Source organism: Dipteris shenzhenensis, chromosome 30, assembly GCF_047967505.1.
Source record: "Dipteris shenzhenensis isolate YYH24624 ecotype China chromosome 30, Dip_SZ_1.0, whole genome shotgun sequence".
NCBI lineage: Eukaryota > Viridiplantae > Streptophyta > Polypodiopsida > Gleicheniales > Dipteridaceae > Dipteris > Dipteris shenzhenensis.
Window position 1 is genome coordinate 46,621,126 of NC_141625.1, and position 21,593 is coordinate 46,642,718.

The following is a 21,593-nucleotide window of genomic DNA, read 5'->3' on the forward strand; positions in this document are numbered from 1 at the left end:
CGGCCAGTGCCACTCCAGCTCTTCCGACGGCCAGCACCCCTCTTTCTGGTTCGGACTCCTCATCTTCGTCCCCCCACCCAAGGGCAGCTCCTAGAGCTCTGCCTTTGGAGTTCTATCGAGCAGGACCTTGGGATTACTTGGATGCAGCTAGTATTGGCTCCTTCCCTGCATGCCTAGACATCAGCATCTTCTTCCTCTAAAAGGGGGCGGAGGGTAAGGTGTTTGTCCTCGCCTCCCATGATGGTTCCAGCTATTCCTTCACTATCACTAGTGACGGGAATGAGCAATGGACGAATGAAAATGTTTGGGAGACGACTCGTGATCAGTCCCAGGAGCAAGTACAGGACTGGGGATTGGTAGCAGAGTAGCGGAGCTTCTTCAGCAACAGTGGAAGGAGGGTGACATTCGTCTGAGATGGCGCCACAGCGCCAAACGGTTCTGCCTTTTGGTCATCATTTGACCGCCTCTGGAGTGGATCTACGCGGAAGGGCTCCGCCCTTGGAGGACCTCAGAGGTAGCGGGCTTCTACAGTATCTCCCTGGTGCAGGCTTCGAGTTGGTTAGAGAGAGCTTACCACCATGGGACGAAGGGCCTTTCCCCTCTGTTGAACGTTTTAGAGGATGGGTCCGATGATCCGGCCTCACCTTCGAAACCTTCACAGAAGCGCCTTCGTCTGCACACCGGACATCCTCTGACCACCTTGACATCGACCGCAAGCAGACAATTGTTTGTGGCCCATCTCTCCTCTTCATGAGTATACGCATTATCTCTTGGAATGTCAACGGGTTCCACTCATATGGAACCCGCGGCCCCACGAAGATGGTGCTCAGACAGGAGCTCCAGCCAGCTTTGGTGGGAAGGGTAGATGTGCTCCTATTACAGGAACACAAGCTTTCGGCTTCTAAGACCAGTAAGTGTGGGAAGGTCCTCACAGGGCGCTCCCACACCTACTGGGAACCTTCAATTGGCGAGCAGGGGAGGAGCGGAGGTGTCTGTACCTCCATCGACGCTTCTCTTGTACAGCATGTGTGTGGTTTTGGCACCTTGATCCCAGGACCAGCGCTTTGGGTGGGCCTAAATATTGAGGGATCCCGCATCGGCATCCTCAATATCTATGCCCTCTGGTCATTGGACACTATTCGCCCTCTGGTCATTGGACACTATTCGCCCTCTGGTCATTGGACACGGTACCATAACCCCCTCCAGGGCCCAGTGGGTTTTACTTCTGATTGACGGACATAAGGTTGGTTTCCTCAACCTTTATGCTCCGAACAACAGAGGGGACCGTGTTTTGTTTTGGAAAGAGTTGCTCTCGTGGGCTGACATTGCGGATTCATGGATCATTGGAGGTGACTTCAACATGGTTGAGGCACCTTCGGATAAGAAAGGGGGTAGAGAAGGTGGTATCCACTCCCTTGAGAGAGTAGCCTGGGATGCCATCTTGTTCAGGTTCAGTGGCAGAGATGTTCGGTCAGATGATGCATTTCTTGTTCAGTCTCAGTCACTTTTGTTTTCATGGTCGAACCATAGGGTGCAGATGCCTATCCATGCTCGGATTGACAGATTCTATGTGGGTGACTGGGCTCTTGATAGATGGGGGACAGTTTGCATTGCACCCGGTGTTTCCACTTCAGACCATTTTTCGGTAATTTTGTCCATTTCAGAGCCTCATCTGAGAGGACGGTCTCACAGTATCAGGATCCCAGACGCCTTATACACGGATGAGACTCTCATAGAGGCAGTGTTGGAAATCTGGGTTTCTCATATGCCCGTAGGGGGGGGTGACCGGTCCCCATGTGGCCACAGCACTTGACAGTATCAGCGACTTCTATCACTCAGTTGCTAGTGCTCGGCGTGGTGAGGTACTCAGGCGAGAGATCGGTATCCGCCGGCAGTTGGCAGCCCTTCAGAGGGAGGAGCAGAAACGACCTTCAGATGCTTGGATACAGGAGCGCCTTGCTGTGGCAAGGGCTCACTTGCAGACCTTGCTTGATCAGAGAGCAGAGTATGCCTTCCATGCACGGGAGTCCTTTTGGATACAGATGGGAGGGAGAGTCAATTAACACTTTTTCTCTACACTTGGCCCCAGACATAGTAGAGAGAGTGTCAGGCAGCTTAATGACTCTGACGGCGTTTTGCAGTCCCATCCGGAGACCGTCATGCATTTAGCGACAGATTTTTATACCTCCCTTCTTTCCGCAGATCCGAACTCATAGGCTAGAGAGGTGGCTAGAGATGAAGTTTGGCAGAGTTTACCTGTGTTGGTCACCCCAGAGATGTTATGCTCACTTGATGCACACTTTACCAACACAGAATTCAAGACTGCTCTTTCTGCCCTTCATAAGGGCAAGTGCCCTGGTTCCGATGGTCTTACTCCCTCTTTTTTTATAGCCTTTTGGGATATGATAGGTGATCATATTACTTCAGCCCTGCAGGGCATTTGGGACTCAGGCGACTCCTTATGAAGCATTCACTAGACAAAAGCCACACATTGGGCATCTCTGCATATTTGGTTGCATCATTCACCTTATCCCGAAAGGTGGCAATAGGAATTTTGTATCCCATTGGAGACCCATCACTCTTTTGGGCACTCTTTACAAAATCCTTGCCAAGGCGATCAGCATCCGACTACAGCCCCTTCTTCTAGATCTCATCCATGATACTCAGACAGGCTTTGTGCATGGCAGGGGCATTTTTTATAATATCTTTTCCTTTTGGGAAGCCACAGAGTGGGCTATGCAGAGTGGACAGAGGCTAGCGGTTTTACTCTTGGACTGCGAGAAAGCCTATGATAGAGTAGATTGGGGTTTTCTTGAGGGCACTCTTCTACGGTTTGGATTTTCAGATGCTTGGATCAGAGGGGTGGCCTCCCTTTACAGATCAGCCCACAGCCAGGTTTTGATTGGAGGGGTAAGGGGTGACAGGTTTCAGATTTCCAGATCAGTTCGTCAGGGATGCCCTTTAGCCCCCTTCCTCTTTCTTTTTGTGGCAGAAGCTATGAGTATCTTCCTTAGATCTCAGGCTGAGCTTTTTGGGCTGAGACTGCCCTTGAGACAGGAGCAGGAGCTTTTTGACTGTGAGTTGGCCGATGACACTGCTATTTTTATTCAGGCCTCCTTGCAGTCACTTGATTCTTTCCAGACAGCCTTGGATATTTTTTGCTCAGCTGCAGGGGCACACATTAACTGGCATAAATCCTTTGGCTTTTGGATCAGTGATGAGGACACTCCAGGCTGGGGAGTTGACATTGGTTTTTCTTGGATTCAGAGGGGTGTTCCTATCAGGTATTCGGGATGCCAGGTAGGATTGGACATCTCTCCAGCACATCAATTTGCCCCAGTACTAGAAAGTATAAAAAGGCTCCTTTTCTGGAGCTCTGCCAAACTCGACCTTGCATCTAGAGTTGTGGTAGTGAACCAGGTTCTCTTAGCCACCTCCTGGTTCGTGTGTTCTTGCTGGTGCCGGTCTAGGGATTGCATCACTCAGCTCATCAGACCAGTCAGGAATTGCACATCAGGAATTGCACACCAACCTTGGGAGATGATTGGGTGGACAGCCCTCGATGGATTTTCACATCAGCCCCTCTCAGATCTCCTGCCTCTCCTCTCATGACTGCCATCCTGAAAGCTTGGGGGAGTGTCAGGAACACTCTTCGAAGGATTCCACCTTCTACCGTCGAAGAGATTGATAGGCAGCCGATCATTTGGAATGATAGTATTCTTGACGAGCATGCCAGACCACTGGGCACTTCCCATTACATGCAGTGGTCTAAATGGGAGAGAGGCCCCGCCTACACAGTAGGCACTTGGAAATCTTTTATCAGGCTACCTGTGGATCAGAGACTGCAGTCCGTGAGTCACCTCAGAGGGGTAGCACGCAGGATTCAGCAGATAGATGCAGCCATCCCGGTGGAATGGACAGTTGAGCTGCCTATTACTTCCACCACTTGGATGGGGGCTTTTTCGAGGACATCAGTTCCTTTACAAGTGATCGCTCTCCGAGGTCTCGGTGAAGACGCACTAGTCTTTGATGTTGGGGATGGAGGTTTACTTTCTACATCCAAGGATGGCATTCTTCTTGAGGTTGCCTTTCAGCCTATCAGGATTGCTGGTTTTGTGGACCTTGGAGCGGGCTTGCAATGGTACTTAGACCCCGACCCTCTGCTCTTGGCCTTGGGATCCTGGAGGTTGTGGTTATATGGAGGTGCACCTATCAGGTGCTTGCAGTGGGACCCAGGAGAGTGGGAATGGATAGATCATGGGCACCGAGAGAGGGGGATTCCCTTCTTTCGTTTCACGGTTGGTAATGCCAGGAGGTTTCAGCTGAACAGTAGGGGTTAGAAAGATCACTCTTTTCTTTTGGCTTTCTATTCATGGAGGGATTGCAGTGAACCTATGGAGATCACGATTTGGGGCTGATCCCACTTGTCCTCAATGCCATTCTGCAGAGGAGTCAGTGCGACATTGCCTTTGGGACTACAGTTAGGCGAGGACTGTTTTGAAAGGGGTTGCTCGGATACTCAGCATCTTTCACACTTCCCCTTTCTTCATGACTTGGGGCTCGGTCGCATGGTTATCTCTTACCGGGCCCCAGGTGTTTTATGAGGGTGAGCCTTCTTCTTGGGCACTCTCGGTCCGCCGGCAGGTGATAGAGCCCTGCTCTCTACAGGATGTACCACTTACTCCCTTCAGAGCTTCTCATGTTTCAGTGGACATCTCTTGGGAGATTTTGGCTAGCATTTCCTCTTGGCACATTTGGAGAGCCAGATGTACTGAGGCCTTGGATGGCACCCAGATACACCCATTACAGGTGTTCACGGGTATTTGGTCTGACACGGTTCACACTTTGATAGCCATATGGGCTAGCATGCAGGGCCCTTCACGGGCAGCCTCTTCTAGAAGGACTTTATTTCTTTGAGTTTGGAGAGGTTCTCCCTTTTTCTCGGAGGTTTCTACCGGATTGAGATGGCACTATCAGCCTCAATCCTTTCTTTTTGGCTCTTGAGCTTTTCGTGCATTGCATGATGTATCCCGTATGGAGCTTGCTCTAACGGTTTTTCTTTAATACTTAATAGAAGTCTCTTTTTGCCCAAAAAAAATATATACCTATGCCCCGACCGATCTTAGACGGAGAGCCGCTTTCTGGAGCTGACAGACTTATTGCCAGAGATGGATTCTTGGATTGTAGGCGGGGATTTCAATAACCTTGAGGCTCTAGAGGATCAGTAGGGACGGGGCCCAAAGTTCCTCGGTATAGCTCAGGCGGAGCAGGCGGAATGGGACTCCTCCTTGTTCGCTATGGGAGGTCAGGACAGTTGGAGAGAGCCTTCCTTTTGCAAGTGGCCAGGGAGCTTGGACTTCTCTTGGGGTTACAGGAGGGAGGGAGGCAGACTTCTGGAGCGGTTGGACCGTTTCTATGTTAGTGATTGGGCGATAGGCAAAGGTGGAGAGTCAGGGGTGGTCGAGGGACGACCCTTTCTGACCATGCCCCAGTCATCCTAGTCCTGGACTCAGCCTCTCATTCCTTACCTCCGTGGGAGCAGGATTGGGATCCCATGGGGGATATGGCAGCTCAGGTAGCTCAGGTTCTTGCCAAGTCTAGTCTCATCTGTCAGCAAGAGGCGACTCTGGTCAGGTAGCAGTGGTGGGCGAAGGAGAGGGGCCTCAGATGAGACCTTGCCTCGATACAGCGGATGTAGCAGTCTTCTCTAGGCTCCGAGGAGCTCAGACGACAGGAGGTTAGAGCCCGAGCCATGTTAGAGGAGATCATCCAGAGACGCTCAGAGTTCTCGTTCCACGCTTCCAAGTCCTTTTGGGCTAGGAAAGGCGACAGGATGTGCAGAGAGTTCTTCAGGAATCATGGCCAGAGGTCAGCAGGGGAGCAGCTCCGCTCTCTTAGGGCGCAGGATGGTAGTGTCAGGACAGATTCAGACGAGGTCAGGGACTTGGTGACAGATTTCTATAGATCCCTGTTCCAGCAGGAGCCCTGAGACCCTCGTGCCCGCCGTTGCAGGGAGGAGGTGTGGAGGTACACGCCGACGCTCGTGCAGCCTAGCATGAGTGAGGCCCTTCTCGCCCCGTTCACCGTGTCAGAGATGCAGGATGCTGTGAGAGATATTGATGGGCAGAAATGCCCAGGTGAGGATGGGCTCTCTAGAACTTTCTTCACCACCTTTTGGGAGCAGATCCACCAGCCCCTGCTCGCAGCCTTCCAGCATATCTTTTCCAGCGGACAGATGCCAGAGAGCCTTGCGACAAGCTTGATTTGCCTCATCCCCAAAGGGGGGGACCGTCAGGAGATCAGACAATGGCGCCCTATCACCCTCCTTCCGACTGCCTATAAAATCCTCGCCAAGATGATCAGTAGCCGCATCCGCCCCCTGCTACATGACTTGATCCACGGCACCCAGACTAGTTTTGTGTCTAGGATCACAGCATTTTGGACAACATCTTCACGTTCTCAGAGGCGACAGAGTGGGCCCAGCATAGTGGCCAGCACCTAGCCATACTCCTTGACTTTGAGAAGGCGTATGACAGGGTAGACTCGTCCTTCTTGGAGGGCACACTTTCTCTGTTCCGTTTCCAAGACGAGTGGATTGGAGGTATTGCTAGCCTCTACAGATCGGCCTCCAGTCGGGTTATCATCAGTGGCAAGATGGGGGAGAGATTCACCCTCGAGCGCTCGGTACGTCAGGGCTGCCCGCTTGCACCCTACCTCTTCTTCTTTTTTGCGGAGGCCATGGCTCACTTCCTACGAGCCCGTACCACTGGTCTTCGAGGGATGCATATCCCTATCAGGGACGATGCAGAACTTCTGGACTTCGAGTATGCAGACGACACGGCCCTGTATGTGCAGGATGATATTGAGTCACTGGAGCGAGTGAGACTGTCTCTAGAGGTTTTCTGCCTAGCCGCTGGGGCGAAAATCAACTAGCATAAGTCAGTTGGTTTTCTTACGGATCTAGGAGCCAGCTCACAGTGGGGTATTTTCCTGGGGTTTCGTTGGATCCCTAGAGCACAGACGACACGCTACCTGGGATTCTAGGTAGGGCTGGATACCACGCCGGCTCAGCAGTTTGGCTCAGCAGTTTCTACTGGTCCTAGCTTCCATACGACGGAAGCTAACCTTTTGGAGCACGGCTCGGCTATCTCTGGCAGGCAGGGCCCTTGTGGTCAATCAGGTCCTTCTAGCCACCGCTTGGTATGTGGCATCCTGCTGGTGCTTCTCGAGATCGTGCGTAGCCCAGCTGAGGAGACTGGTGCGGAACTTTCTGTGGTCTGGCTCAGACGGTTCCGGCACCACCAGAGCCCGGGTTGCCTGGCAGACGGTCATTCTCCCCCAGATAGAGGGCGGTCTTGGCATCATAGATCCAGAACTTCAGAGTCAAGCATTACTTGGCAAGTTAGTCATCCGCGGTCTGACCCCAAGAGGGCAGACGTGGAAGCTCTTGCTTCAGCATGGTCTCAGCGCGTGTATCCCCAGAGAGGGGGTGATTGGCAGCCTTCTATCTGGTGGATTTTCACTTCAGCCCCGCTCCCCCTTCCTCCGCAGTCTCTTCTCGGTCTGGAGGAAGCTGCGGCACAGCCTCTCCCATGTTCCCCCCAGCTGCCGAGAGGAGATAGACAGACAGCCCCTGATTTGGAGCAGCCAGGTGATAGATGATACTAGTCGCCGACTTGGAGAGAGGTCCCATATCCCATGGGCGCTCTGGGCGCGTGGGCCTGCGCGCTCGCTCCGGGTTTGGAGGGACGTCTATAGCCAGTTGGGGCCCAGACGAGCTGGCAGCAACAGTAGGTACGGCACGAGGGATCCAGGCTCGACGAGCGGAGATTGATGCTGCCATTCCTGCAGGTTGGAGGATTCCCACGGTCACCAGACAGTTCCTCCCAGGAGATGAGAGGTGGCTAGGGCAGTTCACACCTCGCGGCATTCCTTTGGTGGTTGCAGGCCTTTTCTCGGACTCCTCGATTCATTTCTTCTCCGTTGCCGATGGTAGCCGCCTCCAGAGCAGAGAGGCTGTGATCGACCCCCAGCTTCCCTGGCAGCGCCTTTGCATTATAGGGCTGCAAGGGAAAGCGTGGCATATGGACCCCCTGGTTGTGCAGGCCCAGGACTGGAGACTCTGGATTTCGGAGGGCCGCTCCTTGACAGAGGTGGAGTGGGACCCAGGGGAGTGTCGTTGGCCACCACTGGAGGCCTCAGAGAACCCTACCCCCTTCTTCTCATATAGCGCGTGTACCGGTAGGCGTGCTCTTGGGGCTCTTCAGCGCAGGCTACCCACCCACGCACATAGCTAGTATGCCCAAGGGATATCTCTGGTCTTTCTTCGTACATTCTGGAAGACTCTATGGGCAAGCTGGCGGCCGAGGAAGATCTCTTACTTTCTTTGGATGGTGGTCCATAAGGGGCTACTAGTTGGGAGCTGGCTGAGGCAGATGGGGCAGGAGGGGCACTGCCAGATGTGTTTTCAGGAGGAGGAATCCCTGAAGCACTGCCTTTGGAGCTGTTCGCATGCTTAGACAGTGTGGAAGGGAGTCATGGGGATCTTAGCGAGGGCTGCACCCGAGCTACGGTCACTTAGGGAGCCTTTTGCTGGTGCAGCACCGAGGTGGGACATCACTTGGCTTACGAGTTCTCTCGGCAGGATCCAATTTTCTTCATCACGCAGGCCACCTGGGCATACATGGAAAGCTTCCCCTGGCATCTGACAGAGACAGATGCATGAGCGATGACTCGGCACCCAGTTTGGGAGATCATTGGGAGTATTGTAGGCTGGCATATCTGGACTTCCAGATGCGCGCAGACCCTAGGAGATCAGGTTTCTTCTGCTACCCAGACCCTAGCGGACATCTGGAGCATGATCATTCACACGCTCAAGGGTCAGTGGGATCAGAGTCAGGGGGACTCCCGGGCAGGGAAGGAGAAGAGACGGCGCTTCCTTCGCGAGTGGGACCATCAAGAGCTTTTCTTCCAGCACTCTGCTCAGAGTCTTCAGTGGCATTACTCGCCCCCACCGTGGCTGTTTGTCCACACTCAGATGGTTATGCCCTAAGAGGCTTGTAATTATTTTTGTTACCCCGGGCTGTATCCGTTTTGTGATTACAGCCCGCTGGCCTTTAGGCCTTCTTGTACTCTCGTTTTCAAGCAATATAACTAGCACTACTTTTTGTGAAAAAAAAAAAAAAAAAAAAGACAAACCTCTTTGTTCATTAAATTTATTGGTCTTCCTCAAGTTTACCATCATCTCTTGGTCAAAATTGGAGCCTCCCATAGGCATAGCAGCTCCCCGTTGTGCAAGCCCCCTCTATCCGTCTGCTCCTTCCCTTCAGCTCCTTCTGCTACCTTCTTCCCTCCCTCCCTACCTCGTGCTGCTGCCCTTCTCTGCCGTACAAGGGCCATACCAAGCTGTCAGCCGTACAAGCAGGTCGTCCATTAGCCGTACAACCAGGCCGTACGCTCTGATTTTGTTTCACCTAGACAGGCTATACACTCAGGGTGGGCTCACTGCTTACCATCAGTCTGAACGCAAGGTCAACCAGCCGTACAAACAGTTCAGAACCTAGCCGTACATTTTGGTCTCATTTCGCGGGGGCAGGACCGCACATTGGAAAGTGATTTCTGTACAATCAGGCCGTACAATGAACTGATATATGACAGTGCTGCTTGAATTTTTCCTTGTTGATGCTGCCATTTCAGTGATTCATTTGATTGCTATCTTGGTCTACAGTGCCCGGTGCAAGCTCCACACAGGTGCTCATGTTTCCTTCTCAGCCCTTACCCTCACCCCTCATCCTTCCTCTCTCCTCTTCTTCTCAGCCTTTCTCCTCAACCCTTCCCTTCCCCTCACCCCCCTTAGCCTCCCCTCTCCCCTCTCATCTTTTCCCCTATTGTAGACTTTGTGGAAAATGGAGTAGGAGAGACCTAAATCGAGATTGAGGAGGAGAATGCCATGTGACATAGAAGGTGGTATCCAAAATACGATGGGTTGTGGAGAGGCCTTGGGGATGTGGCCATACTTGTATTTAAAGGGGACCTTTGGTTTGGGGAAAGAGGATCTTCATTTGAGCCTTTGAGTCCCCTTTATCATGCAGTCATGCTTTGTAGGTAGCCTTACCCTAGGGCCGAGGACAGTTTTCCTGTTGGGGAGGGGTCCTCTTCGTTTCTGCTCTGTTGTATGTTCGTTGATAGCCCTATTGACTAATTACTCTACTGCATGTAAGCAAACTACAAGAAAAATGAATTCATTATCACATGGAATGAAACACGAAGTAGAAGAAGCATGATTGACATTTATTCCATCACTATCTCCTCAGCTCTACTGAGCTTGTTGGAGATCCACTACAACACACACACACTCAAGTACAACCATACAATAACTAAGGCACCGAGCCATGGAATATAAGAAAATGGTCCGGTGAAGACGCCACGCTTGTCATCATGATCGGCCTCTACGGTGAAATGTGAGCAGCTACATCTGAGATGATTGCGCCAAATGAATCTGTGATCACAACAGAAGACCACGCCCTCTAAATGCTCCATGCAGCCCGCCATGCATGCTCCACGTGGAGTTGGTCTAACAACCCTCCTTGCCTCAACCATGCACTCAGCCCAAACTAGAGGTTCCATCTCCCAACACCCCCCTCAAACGAAAGAGAGGGATGTGCATGAACCTTCAGGTCATTGATTTCTGACATAGCAAGTCGAAACAATAGAATTCTCAGAGCATTTCGTCCACACAGCAAGAGGAAGAAATCAGGTTCGTTTCTCTCAACAAGAGAAAGAACTTGACTGGCAACCTGGGGGTTTATATGCTTTCAGAGATTTTATTAAACAAAAAGAAATCTAAACTATGCTGTCGATCACGTAACAAAGATTGTTTAGAAAGCCCTTCCTTCATCGTTGCTAGTGTCTGCCATGCAGAGCCCAGCAATCTCCTTGATTGTGTGTGCATTATCTTTGTTCCTCTGAGTCATTTCATCACGCTTCTTGAAGCAGTGTTCTTCCTTATGTCCTTGCTTACCACAGTAGATGCAGTTTTGATTGCCTTTCTTACCCTTTGTTGTAGAAGATTGACTTGTGTATACATGCTCTTCACCAATAGTTGACACCATTCGTTGTTCTTCATCCAAGAGTGTGGAGGTTAGTTTGGCCAGATTAACTTCGTTGTATTATTCACCCTCAAAATTTTGACGATATCGTCATAAGCACAAGGAAGGCTTGAGAGGAATATGGCCTTCATATCATCATCCTCCACTCGAACACCAAGATCTATCAATTGTTGAACAATTGAGCGCATACAATTTAGATGCTCTCCCATCGTCCGGTTGTCATGCATCTTGAGGCTGAATAGTTGTTGCTTGAGTAGGATCTCGAGTTTCTGAGCCTTGAACCGAATAGAGTCTCTATCGTCATCCAATTCTTGCATGTTGTCTTACTATGTTACAATAGAGACACCCCAAGCAGTTGTTGTCGTCAAGCGTTTCCCACATGTTGACAGGCGTTGACCACATGTTGACCTTGTGTCAGTAGATGTCAACCACATGACATCAAGCATTGACTACATGTCAATCATGCGTCGACACATGCCAACCAGAGGTTCATCTAGGAGTACCATCATGTGTCAGCACATGTCAACCACATGACATCAAGCGTTGACTACATGTCAATCATGCGTCGACACATGTCAACCACAGGTTCATTCAGGAGTACCATACCCAAGGTGACCATGTGTCAACACATGTCAACCACATGTCAACCAACTAGGAGTACCATGCCTAAGGTGATCTCATCGAGAGTTGCGCGCAAGGAGGGTAAACTCTGCACATGGAGCAGTCAGGAGTTTTTTTTTTTTTTTTCATGAAAAAGACTTCTATTAAGTAAGAACAAAAACCCGCGAGAGCAAGCTCAAAGCGGAATACATCATGAAATCATGAGGATAAATTAAAAAAACCCCTCAGAGTGAGGTGGAAAAAAACCAAGGCTAAGGCTGAAAGTGCCATCTCGACCCTGTAGTAGTTTCAGAGAAGAAAGGAAAATCCTTCCATTCCCTGAAGAAAGAAGCCCTCCTAGCTGAGGCTACACGGGAGTCCCCCTGCATACCCGTCCATACGGCCATCAGAGTGTGTACGATGTCTGTCCAGATACTAGCCAATGTGTGCGAGGGATGAACCTGAGTACCCTCCATAGCCTCTGTGCATCTGGCTCTCCAGATATGCCAGGCTGCTATGCTCGCTAGAATCTCCCAAGAAGTATCCACAGAGGCATGTACAGCTGTAAAAGGACGGTGTGGTACCACATCCAACGAACAGGACTCAATCCGATGACGTCGAACCGAAATGGCCCGAGAGGAGTCAACTCCCTCATAGAAAACCTGAGGTCCTGTAAGAGAAAGCCAAGCCACTGAGCCCCAAGTCATAAAAAGTGGGGAATGGGCAAAGTGACTGAAAATCCTGGCTATCCCCATCCAAATCAATCTCGCCTGTCTGCAATCCCATAAGCAATGCTGAATAGACTCCGAAGCAGAAAGGCATCGAGGGCATGTAGGGTCGGCTCCGAATCTGGACCTCCAAAGGTTCACTGCAATCCCTCCATGGATAGAAAGCCAAAAGAAGATAGTGATCTTTCTATTCCTGTGGGATTTCCAGAGCCTCCTCCAGAAGCACCTCTGCTGATCCGCAGTAATACCAAAAGTCTCCCAATGAGGAACTTTGGAGGGTCTTCAACCTCTACTACTGAGCTGAAATCTCCTGGCATTACTGACCGTGTAACGAAAGAAGGGGATGCTCTTCTCTCGATGCCCTGCGTCAATCCACTCCCACTCTCCGGGGTCCCACTGTAAATACCTGATGGGAACTCCCCCATAGAGCCAGAGCCTCCAAGACCCGGTGGAGAGTAGCCGGGGGTCAGGGTCTAAGAACCACTCTGAATCTGATCCCTGCATCAAAAGACCTACAATCCTAATAGGCTGAAAAGCAGACTCAAGCAAGATGTCCTCTGTGGACCTGAGCAATCTGCCACCATCCTGGACACTAAAAACCAAAGCAACCTCTTGTGCATCTCGGAAAGCCAAGACCTGAAGCGGAACCCCGCCTTTCGAGAAAGTACCTGCCCAAGTGGAGGAAGTGAGTGGCATATCATTTGTGTCTATCCAAACCTCTGGAAGGGCTGCCTCAATCTGCAAGATCCTCCCTGCACTCCCTCTGAGATGTCCTGTCAACCTTGATTTGGTTTCCTCTGGAAGCCTACGGAAAGCTTTCCAAGACCCCAAAGAAGAAGCAGGTCCCCTCTCCCACCTAGGTCAGGAGTATTTACAGTTGCACATGGTGAAGACGTGTACAGTGGTTCAGTGGTGCGGTGATCCAGCTCACATGCAAATGGAGTAACAGCTAACGAGATAGGAGGATCACCAATCCAAAGAAAGGAGGGGATCACCAATCCAAAGAAAGGAGGGAGATTCTTAGCAAAGGAGGGACCCTCCAAGGCAGGGGGATGAGGATGAAGGAGAAGGGGGAGTATTGAGCATTGAGCATTGAGCATCGGGCATTCATCATTCAACATTCGGCTTTCTGCATTGGAGAGAGTGAGAGAGGAGAGTGTGAGGAGGGATAGAGGTTGGAGCTACGAGCTTGCCGAGGGCAGAGTGTGGAGAAGATAGGGGCTTGAGCTATGAGCTCGCGTGTTGTACCTCTCTGTACACTATGGGGATAGACAATGCGGGAGTACATCATGCAATGAATGAGGAAAAAAACAGCTCAAAATGAGCTAATAAAAAACCAAGGCGGAGGCTGAAAATGCCATCTCAACCTGAGGGAGACTCAGAGAAGAAAGGAGATCCTCTCCAAACTTTGAAAAAAGTAACTCTTGGCAGTGGCTGCTCTAGAGGATCCCTGCATGCTCATCCATATGGCCATCAAAGTGTGTACTATGTCGGTCCAAATACTGGCCATAGCCTAGGAAGGGTGAACCTGGATATGTTCTTGTGACTTGTGACTTGTTGGTTTTGTTCAAATGATATGTACTTCGGCCAACTCGGTCACTTTTTTTTTTTTTGGAAGAAAAAGTGATATATTCCATTCAAAACGAATCATACAACAGGTGGGAGAGAAAGTACTCTATCCCTAGCCTCAACAATGTGGCTAAAAAGCCATGGAGGTGGTCTAACAACTCGGTCACTTTCTCATTCTTTCTATTTCTTTTCTATATGGGGATTGTTCACTAGTATATGCACATGTGCCGAAAGAGCTTCGAAAGAAGCTAGATCCTAAGTCTAGGAAATGCATAGTGCACTCATACGGCGTGATTCACTGCTGCAGTAAAACCTACAACACCCGCATACCACTGCACAGTGCACTTCGCGCGATCTACTGCAGTAGAGCTTACAACACTCATGCTTCTCACACCATTGGCCATTGGCCTCTGGTAAAACCTCCGCAAGGGATAGGAACCCCTCCCTCCTCAGATAGTTTATGGCGATCACAGTGGGACACTGCTAGCGTTGAGTAGCAAGAGGGAAGTGGAGCTCTAGGGTCCTAGAGGAGAGAGTTCTTATGCCGAGTAGTTCTGATACCCTTGAAGGAGCTAGTGACAGAACTAGGAGGTACTTAAGGAGAGTGGAGAGGAGACTACCGGCTGACCAAACTTGATACAAAAAGCGTTACATGAGCACAAAGTGAACCTATTGGAGCCGTAGCCATAGCAAGTAACTTCATCGAAACTCTCATCGATTTGGACCAACAAGATTGGTGGAAGTACAAAGCGGGGAATGGGTGAAAGAGGAAAGTACTAAGGACGAGAGCTCCTCAGAAGCGCATCAAGGTTAAGATAGCCCCTTGTCTCCTATTGCAACGATGTCTTCATCAGCAGCCACTTCAACCACTTCAACGGGAGTAGTACCCACTTTAGCGTTGGACTTGACATCCAGTGGTCAAGCTACTATTTCGTCCGCTATGAATAACCTCGAACCTTCGAGTCTAGTTTCTACATCCGTGACACCCGTGGGTTCACCTTTTGCTCCGCTCATATCCCTATCCTCTACGCTACCGTTGCCATTATCTCTACCCTTTCCTACTGCTTCTTATCCATCCTACATGGCTTCAACCCCTTCCTTATCCTGCCCAACTGCTTTTGCATCCTCATTGACCCCCACGTTTCCTATGTCTTCACCATCTACTCTCGCAACGGTAGTGCCTGCAGCATATGCAGTACCATCTATCTCCACTATGGCTACATCAGTAGTAACTTCACCAGTGTGGTCCTGCACGCGGTGTTGTATCATCAGCTACTCCACAGAATGTCACCATGGTACCCACATTGAGTACTGCTCTGTCCGGAGACCCTTTAGCTCTTCCACCCACTTCAGCTTCTAGGGTGGGTACGGTGGTTCTCAGTCTTGGAGAAAAAGCCAGACTTCTGGAGTTACTCAACAAAGTCCATGTGAAGACTCAGAAGTTCAAATGTCACCTACATGAGGATGCAGAAGCTCATGTGAGGAAATTTCTCACCGCATGCAAAGCCAAAGGTGTGGAGAATGAGCATGCCTTTCTACACATCTTTCCCTCGTCATTGGAGGATGCAATTGATGTATGGTATAGCCAATTTCTCGCTGACACCATGAAGCCTAGGGAAAGAATCTCTGAGATGTACACAAGGATGAGGGTCTTGGCAGCGAAGATGTCTATGCCACCTAATGATGCTATCATGAAGGGGTGGTTTTTGAAAGCATTACCCCCTACCATTGCTATAAGACTGGTTGACAAACTCCCTGAACATGCCTCACTCCAAGACTTCCTGAAGGAAGTAGTCAAGATGGAACGGTGACAGTTAAGTTTTGCCTCATCATCAACTATGACCACCAAGCTCCCAAGAGAGGAGGGATCATCCACATACAGAACTCAAGAAGGAGTTAGAAGAAATCAAAGAAGGTCTGAAGGATAGAATAAAGGGGGATGGCCAGTCGTCCTTTAAGGCCCATATTCGAAGTGGTATTTGGTGCATAGAATGCAAGAATTCTAACCATGGTCACTGGGAGTGTCCCTCTAAGCGTAAAGTACCTACTTGTAACTCATTTTGTACATTTTGTGAGATCCATGGATATGATGCCTCTGAGTGTAGGTACCTCAAAGGATTAAGGAAGCTTCTTTTGGAGTATACTTCGGGGAAACCTCTAGTTGCTGCAGTCAACAAAGTGGCACCCATAACTTCTAGCCCGGAACTTGTACCTCCTGCTTCTTCTCTTGCAAAAGCATCTAAGCCACCTTCTTCTCCTATCATTCCGCCTTCATTACTTCCGAATCCCCCTTTGCTCCAAGCTCCTACATCCAATCTAGTTGGTGCCCCTTATTTCTATTCTCAGCCTTCTATGCACCGTACCAACCACCTATGTGAGGAGGTGGCTATGGACCCCCTTATCTCAATGGGGTGGTTTTCGAGGTGGACGTGGAGGTGTAGGTAGAGGTACCAACTTTTGAAGACCCATCTTGTGTTACAGATGTGGCGAATACGGCTACTACCAAGATGATTGTACACATCTATTTGCGGGACCCTCTTGTACACAGTGCAACACAAACGACCCACTACACGAGAAATTGTCCCAATGGAAGAGTGGAACCCCCATCCCAAGTGAATATGGTTGATGAAGTAGTGGTAGTGGAGGGCAACAACCCCCATTCGATCGGTGCAGTGTTGGGAGCTATGACGCCGTCGACAAATGTAGGCAGCACGACTCAGAGTCAGCTCTGGAGACCTCATCACTGACCAGTTCGGAGTGTTCCCCCGCCAAGGTCATTCTTCCCCTCCAAGGTACACAATATGCCGAGGAATAGACCACCCTTTCTTGCTCCTGATAGTGATTCAGAAACAATCTCGAAGGGCACACAGCCATCAAGGTCTACCACTAACTCCGGAAGTGCCTCATCTTTGGGTGATCACTCTATGCCTTTAAGGTATCAGGAGGTGGTTAAGAGTGTCACAAGAGATCTTCAATACAGTTCTAAAGATGAAGGTAGCACACCTCAGTTTCCATCCCGCAAGTCCAAAATTGTGAGGTTTGCAACAAAAGTGACAACCCTCAGACAACACAGGGAGAATAAGACACAAGTAGGTCGTTCCACTTTTTCCCCAAGCGCACTCAACAAAGAAAAGGAGATGGGGTAAAGACCTAGTCGTGCCCAGGAAAAGGAAAAAGGGGTGATGGAAGAGACACCACAGGAGACAAAGACTCACAGTTCAAAAGTATATCGTCATCTTCGCGTAAGCTTCGACCCTCAGCCAAAAGTGAGGAGAATGAGGTCACACAAGGCTACTACTAGTGTCTAGCACTACTCCTTGTTTGAAGATCTTATGGGTTTCAAACCCAACATCACTCTACGACAACTTTGTTTGTTGTCCCCCAAAATCAAGCATCAAACCATTACATTTCTCAACCGTCTACCAGGAGGTCGACATAAGGGATCCACTCCGAGTGAGCCAACAACAGAGACACTATGGGCTCAGCATGCGTCTTCACCAGATCATAGCTCCTTCTATGCTGCCCTCACTTGTGAACAAAGTCTCAAGCTCACGGTGGATATTCATGGAGTGGAGCTGAAGGACGTCTTCCTAGATGGTGGAGCAACCGTGAACATCATGCCGAAAGGTACACTCTAGAAATTGGATTTGATGTTGACAAGTGTGATGTTCACTTTCAAGTGCGCATGGCTGCTCAACGCAGAGTGAAACCAATGGGCGCAGTCAAAGGTGTTCACATGAAGATTGGCGGCGTAGCTTTGCTCTCCAATTTTGTTGTCCTTGATATGATCGAAAATGAACAAACTTATCCCCTACTTCTTGGTAGACCATGGTTGCGGTCCGCAAAGGCCATTCAAGATTGGTCAAATGTTGAAGCTCGGTTGCCCTTGGGATCCACATCCCTCAAAATAGATATGGTCATAGGAAAGGCACGGCATATCCCAATAGAACTGGGAGAAGAGGAATTTGAAGAACAAGCAGGAGACAAAGAGGAGCATTGGGCTTGTGGGGACTGGCCCATGGGTGGTGACCAAGATAACCGCGGGGAGACAACACTGGAAGGTTTCGAAAGATTAACCTACTTGTTGGATCGGAGGAGAAAGCTGTCATTTTGGATTGGATGGGAGCCCTGGGCTCCTTAGCAGTCAACATGGTGAAACTATGCCAACAAGAAGATCCCAAAGAACACCTTAGCACTTCAAGTAGGGTATCAAAAGTCAACCAAGAAGCATGTGCACAAGGTCTAGCTTGGTTCTTTGGGGATAGATTATCCATCTCAAGTACGAATCAACCATACTACTCCATGGTCTGACCATGCAGAGTTGTGTGGAGGAGGACCTTAGAGGTGAGAAAAAACGATGCTCAATGGGAAACTTGTACGGATTGACAGTCAGGCTTTTCATAAATCCCAATTTCAAAGAGCAGGCCGTGATATTAAGGCAGCCTGTTGATGAAAGCCACCAGTTCATGGACACCCCAGGGCCCAGGTCTGCAGAAGCTGCATAAGTTAGAAAGGAGGTGTTCTAAGGCTGTCCCTAACATGGTCAATGTTGAGACAAGAAGATCCCTAGACTCCCCTGACAGAGGAAGGAGCCATATGAACATATGAAAAATTTGTTGAATGTAAAGCCTCCTGGCCTATTTGGCCTCCCTATAAAATTTTATTCATTATGTTGGGACAACTAGGACAAATGTTTGTAAGAATGAGGTTACACTGGTTCCTGTAACTATAGCATTTTAGTTTCTTTGTCACATCATCATTTGGCCTCGTTAAAGAGAATTTTTACAGAACATGGTGATGTGGGCTCCAGAAGCTCTAACTTCTCACCTACTGGATGCAAGCAACAAATTGACCAATGGTGGAAGGGAGATGAACGAGCAGGATACCAGAGACTACCTAGAAGCTTTGTATCAATCCACATTATAAATACAGAGGATGCATCATCAATACGATATAAATACTACGTGTGGGTTCTGAAGTAAGGTTTTTTTGTTCATTCCTTGTACAGGATATGGTATTACTGCATCATGAGATTGAGATTGTGTACGAAGATGGTCGTCCTGCTGAGAAGCACTCTGCAACGTTGATGGAATTTGGGGACTCGCTTCAAAAACGACATACGGCAATGGCACGCACTGTGGGCCTACCAGCAGCGATTGGAGCCCAAGTAAGCGACTCTGAAGATTGTGTTTTGAATAACACATGCTCTAGGAGTTCATGTTATTTTATAATATGTGATCCATCATGTTGATCAATGTAGATAGATGTGCCTGTTTGCTTTAAGTCATATGCTCTCAGTACCTTTTAGGTTACCATCAAGAAAGTTAGTGAGTTAAAGAAACTGCAAGAGCATTACGTGATATTGATATCAAGAAATAAGTCTGCTTTACAACGAGAGACTTGACTTCCAAGAACTACTCTTCAGGATTAAGAGATACGAAGTGAACAAGCATAATTCTTAACAAGCCGCATAAATAGGAGAGAAGTGGGATGCTGGATATATAGGAGAACTTTTATTGGCCAACATGGAAGAGACACATACACAAATGGCATGCCATTTTGCTTTTCAGGTGAGCAAGAAATATTAGATAAGGCAAAGAAGTAGGTTATATTTATAGAGTGGAACGGTGGTAAGGGTACAATTCAATCCAAATTGATATTAGTTTTACAGACAAAATCTTCGCATTGACACGTGCACACAGAAGAGGAGGGAGTTACAATGAGGGTGGGGAGTGAAAGTGATTTGAAGCAATACAAATCTGGAAAATTGCCCATTGATGAGACAGAGAACAATCAAAGTTATTAGAGTCACAAGTAGGGATAACAGAAACATGCAGCTCTAAATTCACTCAACTACATCATGCTCAGGCTAACCGGCCTAGTTGCAAGGGGAGGAGAAGAAGACACTCACAATTCCACTCCTATTAATGACCTCTTAACCGCCACAGCTTCACTGCCTTATCCTGAGAAGCAGTACATCTTGACAGGTGTATAAGCAGCCTCTCAGAGATCCTCGCCATATTACTAGCCGATGCATGGCTAGTAATATGGCTAGTAATAGGCTTAACGCTTGGACTGTCTTTTATGACTAACTCCATCCACTCTCGCATAATCATCAACCTAACAGTCCCCCTAGATTAACAATTCTATGAACTCCCTGATACATTCTGAGTTCCAACTGCATATGCGTCTGCATATGATTCCCTGATACATTCTGAGTTCCAACTGCACATGTGGCTGCATAGAACAGATGATGCTTCCACAAGATTCTGGCAACATTAGAAATAAGAAGGTTGATAACAGCAGTAGTCAACCGCGACCTCAGCATATGCAATTAAAAAGTATTTCTTTAGCTATGCACCCATAACCATCTTCAAAACAGTGCTTTACTCAAACGTGAAATACTAAAGTGTCAAAACTAGAGAAGTGAGAAGCTGTAGCTCCTCCTTGTCTCCCCCTCGTCCCCCTAGCTTCCCTCAGGCTGCTCCCTCCCTTTTTAGCCCCCCCTCTCAGTCTGCCCCCTTTTCCTGCCCCCCCGACTCCCCTCCCTGCCCCCTGCGTCCTCTCGACCTTTCCACCCCATCTCCCTACCTCCTCACCTCCCCTCCCCTCCCTGCCCCCCACCCCCCCTCTCAGCCACCCCGCCTCCCCTCCTTGCCCCCTGCCTCCCCTCTCAGCCCTCATCGCCTGCCCTTTCTGCCCCTCCGCCTCTTCTCAGCCTTCCCGCACCACCTCTTCTCAGCCCTCCCTGCGCCCTCTCCCACCCTCCCCTGCCCTCTTCCTTCTCTCTCATTCCTCCACTGCTTCCTTTCTCTCCCTTTTTAGTCTCTATCCCCTTCCTCTTTCCTTTCTCTTATCTTTTGCCCCTCCCTTCAGCTTCCCCTCTTTCCTGTGAGAGGGACGCCGCCATTTATTTTCTGTTTGAGTCGGCCTCCCACCCTCGATTGACGAAATGGCACATTCAGTCAAATCCCATCTACTTCCATTGGCTACAAGAACATGCACTTTTCAAAAGACAAGTTGTTGCAGCTTCAAAAGGATGTGGAATTGGAGTATTCCACCACCCTCTTTGCTCGCATCTATGGATGCCACCCTTCCAAACCTCAAGCAAGAGAATGGATGCTTGCGGCTTTACCCTCGAACCTCATCCCACGCCTTAAAGACATTCTTTGTTGGGATGCGGTTTCTTCCAGGTGTCTTTGATTCTGTAGAGGCTGCGAGCATTGTGCTCAAAGCCAGCCCCATTCTTGGCTCAAAGAGGATCTCCTTTCATGCTAGGCTTCGATCTAGTAGAAGAGGATAGCCAAGTCTTTTCACTTTTCATTAGGTTCCCGGTCTTCCTCAAGTTTATCATCAGCTCCTTGCCTCGATTGGAGCTACCTTCGGAGTTGACTTAAAGATCTCTACCCCTCCCTTTACCCTCTTCAACAACATAGGTGTTCAAATCAGATGGGATTCCTAGAGTTACAATTGTTGTTGATGACCTTAACTAATCCAATGGCCATATCTTGCTCCGATTCCTTGATGGTTCTTTCTTTCAGCAAAGAGTTGAGATTGCTGGCAGACAGGGCGAATGCAAGATCTATAG

The 21,593-nt window shown here is 49.3% G+C and overlaps 1 protein-coding gene and 1 pseudogene across 2 annotated transcripts in view; both read left to right on the forward strand.

Moving 5' to 3' along the window:
* Positions 1–21,593, forward strand: part of LOC147882224 (lysine-ketoglutarate reductase/saccharopine dehydrogenase bifunctional enzyme) — a 257,686-nt gene that overhangs the window by 214,635 nt on the left and 21,458 nt on the right. For both annotated transcript variants that reach the window (XM_087401328.1, XM_087401327.1), the window contains one exon: positions 19,014–19,172. In XM_087401328.1, the coding sequence (XP_087257454.1) occupies positions 19,014–19,172 (159 nt within the window). The remainder of the gene's footprint in view (positions 1–19,013; positions 19,173–21,593) is intronic.
* Positions 5,169–5,711, forward strand: LOC147882225 (uncharacterized; annotated as a pseudogene).